The sequence below is a fragment of the Otolemur garnettii genome, unplaced genomic scaffold (genome assembly GCF_000181295.1).
Source record: "Otolemur garnettii isolate 467f Iridium unplaced genomic scaffold, OtoGar3 scaffold00018, whole genome shotgun sequence".
In the NCBI taxonomy this organism is placed as follows: Eukaryota; Metazoa; Chordata; class Mammalia; order Primates; family Galagidae; genus Otolemur; species Otolemur garnettii.
This window is the reverse complement of record NW_003852413.1, coordinates 24,685,318-24,691,537: the sequence shown is the minus strand read 5'-3', so window position 1 is coordinate 24,691,537 and position 6,220 is coordinate 24,685,318. Positions and strand designations below refer to the sequence as shown.

The 6,220-nt window shown below is 39.3% G+C and overlaps 1 protein-coding gene across 2 annotated transcripts in view; it reads right to left on the bottom strand.

The window, feature by feature from the left end:
- The window catches only part of FBXL20 (F-box and leucine rich repeat protein 20), a 129,637-nt gene that overhangs the window by 12,426 nt on the left and 110,991 nt on the right, over positions 1 to 6,220 (bottom strand). For both annotated transcript variants that reach the window (XM_023510965.1, XM_023510966.1), the window contains exons 10-11: positions 3,186 to 3,316; positions 1,185 to 1,245 (exon numbers count right to left, since the gene is read on the bottom strand). In XM_023510965.1, the coding sequence (XP_023366733.1) occupies positions 1,185 to 1,245; positions 3,186 to 3,316 (192 nt within the window). The remainder of the gene's footprint in view (positions 1 to 1,184; positions 1,246 to 3,185; positions 3,317 to 6,220) is intronic.

The following is a 6,220-nucleotide window of genomic DNA, read 5'->3' as shown; positions in this document are numbered from 1 at the left end:
TATTTTTTGGTTGCAGCCGTCATTGTTGTTTGGCGGGTCCGGGCTGGGGATTTGAACCTGCCACCTTAGGTGTACGTGGCTGGCACCTTAGCTGGCTGAGCTATAGGCGCCGAGCCACAACTCACAATTTCAAAGAGATGGAACCAACCTAAATGTTCAGCAACTGATGATATAATGAAAATGTGGTCTATGTGACTCAACCATGAAAAGCACTGAAATGATGTCTCTTATAGCAACTTGTATAGAACTGGAGGCTATTATCCTAAGTGAAGTAACCCAGGAAAAAAAGCCCAAATACCTCATATTCTCACTTAAAAATGAGAGCTAAGGGTGGTGCCTGTGGCTCAAAGGTATAAGGCGCCAGCCTCATATGCTGGAAGTGGTGGGTTCAAACCCAGCCCCAGCCAAAAAGTGAAAAAAAAAAAAAAGAGAGAGAGAGCTAAGGAATGGGTAAGCATGGTCTTACAAAATGATACAATGGAAACTGGAGAGTCATAAAAGGCAGAGTGTTGGGTGGTGCCTGTGGCTCAAAAGGGTAGGGTGCTGGTCCCATATGCTGGAGGTAGCAGGTTCAAACCCAGTCCTGGCCAAAAAATAAAACTAAAAATAAAAATAAAAAACTAATCAAAAGTGGGTATTATTTTTTAAAAAAAGGCAGGGTGTTAGGGGCTGCAAGATGAAAAATTACCTATTGGGTACAATGAACATTATTCAAAGTGAGGGGTACACTAACAACTTAGACTTCACCACTATACAATTCATCCATGTAACACAAAACATTTATACTCCCTAACTGTACTAAAATAAATTAAAAACTAATTATATAAAAGGAAGAAATAATAATCCCAAACAAAACCTATGGAACCCAGGCTCGGCGCCTGTGGCTCATGTGACTGAGGTGCCAGCCACGTACACCTAAGGTGGCTGGTTTGAATCCAGCCTGGGCCCGCCAAACAACAATGATGGCTGCAACCAAAAAAATAGCTGGGCATTGTGGAGGACACCTGTGGTCCCAGCTACTTGGGAGGCTGAGGCAGGAGACTTGCTTGAGCCCAGGAAATGGAGGTTGCTGTGAGTTGTGATGCCACAGCACTCTACCCAGGGGGACAGCTTGAGGCTCTATCTCAAAAAAAAAAAAAAAACCAAAACAACAAAAACCTATGGAACCCAAAGGAAATACTTACCCTAGCAAGAGTGGTAAAGCCCACATCTGTTAACTGAGAACATCTTGCTACTTCTAATATTCTGTTAAAAAAACAAAATGGAAGTCAAGCTCTTGGTCTTTGAAAACTGGTCTCTTATTAAAACAGTTAAGAATTTAAGAAAATAATCTCCTATTCCCTAAGGACTGCATAATACAGAATGACATTAACAGCTAAGCAACTATGTATATAGATTTCGTCATTCATTTTTATGGAGTCATCATAAAGCGGTCTGGTAAATACCACATTTCAGGATGATACAATGAAAGAATACAGAAGAAAATAACTGAAGCTTATAGTTAGTGTAAAAGTGCATGAAATGCATTAAAAGCCTTCTTGATGGCATACCGCTTACCCCCAGAGGGCAGCCTGCTCCTAGAAAACAAAGGAAATGGAGATAAATACTCTATTTCAGTTAATCTGAAGAAAATTATCTTCTTTCTGTTTTAGATGTAGGTTCTTTCAGAATTAAATAGCTTTTTAAAAACCCTAAGTACAGGTTTGTCCCAAATATGAAATTCCAGATTTATGAAAGCTTCCTGCTTCCTCCCACGGGCTACCAGAGAGGCCCAGTGGAGAGGAAAACTGAGCTGGCAGCCATTCTCCTATTATTCAGCAACTGCTAAATACCAATCACAGGGCTGGAAAACCAAAAGCAGCTCTTTTCTGTGAAAAGTGACCTCTGTACAATGGTACCAAAAAACACATACATGTTTCCTTACAAACTACTTACTACAGAAGATGAAAAAATTAAAGCTAAATATAAGAAATCATTATCAGATGAAAATCAATCAGAAATGAACACTACATGTAATAGGAGAGCATTACATGACTGAAACAACTTCTAAGAGCTTTTCTAACAACACTAATGAATACAGAAACATGGAGCTGAAGTCCCCTTTTCTCTAAAATAGAAAGATATAAAGTGTAATATTTTTAGAGAGAGGTTCAGATACCTCCCAAGCTCCGGAGAAATACTCTATTCCAGGCTTTTCATATTACTTTGACCAAGTCTACAATCTATTAAAGAATTCTAATATGAGGGGAAAAAGTTCTCTCAACAATTATAGTTAAGCCAGGTGATTTCCAAAAAAAAGTTTTCAGGAAGTTTTATGGCTGTACAATGATTTTTATATATAAGAAAAATGGTCTCACAAGCTCAGGAACCAGACTGCCTGGATTTGCATCCTTGCTTACTGGCAGTGATACCTTGAATAACCACTTAAACCCCCTGTGCTTCAGTATTCTAATCTATAATATGGAGATAATAATATACTTACATGATGCCAAGGAGTTTAAATAAATTAGTATCTGTAAACCACCTAAAACAATGTCTAACTTATAAGTGGTATATTAAGTTTTGTTTTAAAAAACACAAAAGGTATATGGGCATCATTCCTACCCATTATAGTGTCTTGTGTACGCCTACAGAATATGGGTTTGACACCAAGTGTATACTAACATAGCATTCTCAGTAAATATTCAGCCGATCCCATATTCAAGCAGAGAAGGACGCATAGAGAAATAAGGCTGTTCTAAAGGAACAGAGGATAAGGCCGAGTACCAGAGTGGTCCTCTTACAAGGAAGTTTTTTCTTTTCAAATATAGTATTTCTTCTTAAGTACCTGGCATCATTACTGTCATACAAATGACCTCAGCATGGGCCTTAAAAAGCTTTAAAAGGAATTATATAAAAGCATTAATGAGAGAAAATACTTTTATTTCTTTTTCAAGTAATGGAATCAAATATTAAGTTTTTTCTAGTATGGTTAGCAAGTAATGGAATTGGGGGACTGTTAGTTTAACCCTTGGTTCATGCCAATTACATGTAATCAAATGAGGTTTAAAGGTAAGTAGGTATCTAAAAGGGTAATGACTCTGCAGTATCTATGTCAAAGATCCAAGAAATAAATATGGGTGAAGGAGGTTTTTGTCCCTTTTCTCTGATTTTTTTTTTTTTAAAGCTGAAGAAGAAATGTTTACCTGAGCCGTGGACAATTCTGGCCTAGAGCATTCAGGATGGCATCTGTGATGTTGGAGCAGCCAGAAGCACAGAGGGACTGTAACTTATGGCACCCTCTGCATATAGTAATAAGACCATCATCTGTAATTTGCTAAAAAACAAAAATCCACAGACATTAGTATCTTAGCAGAAGAAAAATAAGCAAAAATAATACCTCTATGAAAATAAGCACCAAAAAGAAATCAAGATGGTCTGAATCAGTTAGCAGACCTAAGTGAAAATGAACACACTTTTGGGCAGCACCTGTGGCTCAGTGGGCAGGGCGCTGGCCCCAGATACCAAGGGTGGTGGGTTTAAATCCGACCTGGGGCCAAATTACAACAAAAAAATAGCTGGGCGTTTTGGCGGGCACCTGTAGTCCCTGCTACTCAGGAGGCTGAAGCAAGGGAATTGCCTAAGCCCAGGCAGGAGTTGGAGGTTGCTGTGAGCTATGTGACGCCACAGCACTTTACTGTGGGTGATAGTGAGACTGTCTCTACAAAAACAAAAAAAAAAGAAAGAAAGAAAATGAACACACTTTTGTTTCTTTCTTCCCTTTCCTTTTGATTTAGTTTGTAAGAGATTTTATGCTCAGTTTTGGTATAAAGGGAAAAAGCTCCAAATGGGATCCTGTTAAAAGCTCTAAGGGAATCCTAATGGGACCGAGAATAGCATGAGACACATTATAATACAGGTTCAATTAAATAATTGTAAGACTTAGAAAACATAAGTATAACAGTATTTTAGTAGTATAAACATACTTACAAATGACCAGGTATGGTGGTTAATGTCTGTAATCCTAGTACTCTGGGAGGTAGAAGTGGGAAGACAGACTGAGCTCAGGAGTTCAAAACCAGCCTGAGCAAAAGCAAGCCCCTGCCTCTATTACTAAAAATAGAAAAACTAACCAGGGGTTGTGGCAGATGCTTATAGTCCCAGCTACTTGGGAGGCTGAGGCAGGAGGATCACTTGAACCCAAGTTTTTTTTTTTTTTTTTGATACAGAGTCTCAAGCTGGTGACCTGTGTAGAGTCCTGTAACATCATAGCTCACAGCAACCCCACACTCATGGGCTCAAGTGATCCTCTGGCCTCAGATTTTCTATTTTTAGTAGAGACACGTTCTTGCTTTTGCTCAGGCTGGACTCAAATTCATGAGCTCAAGCAACTGACCTGCCTCAGCCTCCCAGAGTGCTAGGATTACAGGCATGAGCCACCTCGCCTGCTGAACCCCAGAGTTGTGAGGTTGCTGTGAGTTAGGCTGATGGACACCATGGTACTCTAGCCTGGGATGAAATCTTGAAATCTTGTATTAATTACAGCATTTATTTAGTTCTACATTTTAGTTTTATAATAATATGTATAAAGAACAGCCTAACTAGGGGCAGCACCTGTGGCTCAAAGGAGTAGGGCGCCAGCCAGCCTCATATGCTGGAGGTTTCAAACCCAGCCCCTGGCCAAAAACTGCAAAAATAAAAGAAGAGAAGAACATCCTAACTTATGGAAATAAAACAGTTATGCCTAACTCAGATATGATTTTGGACTTTTTTTTTTTTTTTTGCAGTTTTTGAAGGGCTGGGTTTGAAGCCACCACCTCCAGCATATGGGGCCAGTGCCCTACTCCTTTGAGCCACAGGCACCACCCTGATTGATTTTGGACTATTTAAAAAACTATTTTAGGCTCACTTAAGCCCAGGAGTTTGAGGTTGCAGTGAGCTATGATGACACCACTGCATTCTAGTCTAGGTAACAGAGCAAGGCTCTGTCTTTAAGAAAAAATAATTCTTTTCAATTATCTTGTTTTAAATTATTTTAAAATGAAAAAGAACACAAATGCAACGATGTTACATTTAAAAAAAAGTTACAAGGTAGATACCACTACACATGCCTATAGTCTCAGCTACTCAGGAAGCTAAGATGGGAGGACTGCTTGAGCCTAGTTCAAGGTAGGCCAACCTAGGCAATGTAGGGAGACATCTCTTAAAAAAAGAAAGTTTTTAAACATAAACATCTTAACAAGTTGGATTCTATTAGGACTACAATTTTCCTGCTATATTTGCTAATTCTGAATAGGCTTAAAAATTAAACTCTTCTAGACATTTGTTTCATGAAGTAGTATCCTCAAGTGGCAAACCTGACTGGAATAAAACAAAAAAAATCCAACTTTTTTTTTTGGAGACAAGAGTCTCACTTTGTTGCCCTCGGTAGAGTACTGTGACATCACAGCTCAAAGCAACCTCCAACTCTTGGGCGTAAGCAATTCTCTTGTCTCAGCCTCCTAAGAAGCTGGGACTACAGGCACCTGGCACATGCCCAGCTATTTTTTGGTTGCAGTTGTCATCATTGTTGTTTACCTGGCCTGGGCTGGGTTCGAACCTGCCAGCCAGGGTTTATGTGGCTGGCGCCCTACCCACTGAACTATAGGTGCTGCCCCTGCTTTGTTTTTTTTTTAAACTTTATTCATCCTTTTTAAATTAGAACATTGAGGAGTATAGGCATAGGTGGTACATTTCTTAAATTGATCGAAGCTATTTATGACAAACCCACAGCAACTATTTTACTAAACGGAGTAAAACTTTTCCTCTTAGAACTGGAACCAGACAAGGTTGTCCTCTGTCACCATTACTATTTAATATTGTGCTGGAAGTTTTAGCCAATACAATCAGACAAGACAAGAAAATAAAGGGTATCCAAATGGGAGCAGATGAAGTTAAATTCTCCCTTTTTGCTGACGATATGATCTTATACCTGTAGAACCCCAAAGAGTCAACCACAAGACTCTTGGAAGTCATCAAAAAATATAGTAATGTTGCAGGATATAAAATCAATCTCCACAAGTCACTTGCCTTTGTATACGCCAACAATAGCCAAGAGGAGAGGTTAATTAAGGATACAACTCCCTTCACCATAGTCTCAAAGAAAATGAAATACTTAGGAATATACCTTACAAAAGAGGTGAAGGACCTCTATAAAGAAAATTATGGGGCTCGGCGCCTGTGGCTCAAGCGGCTAAGGCGC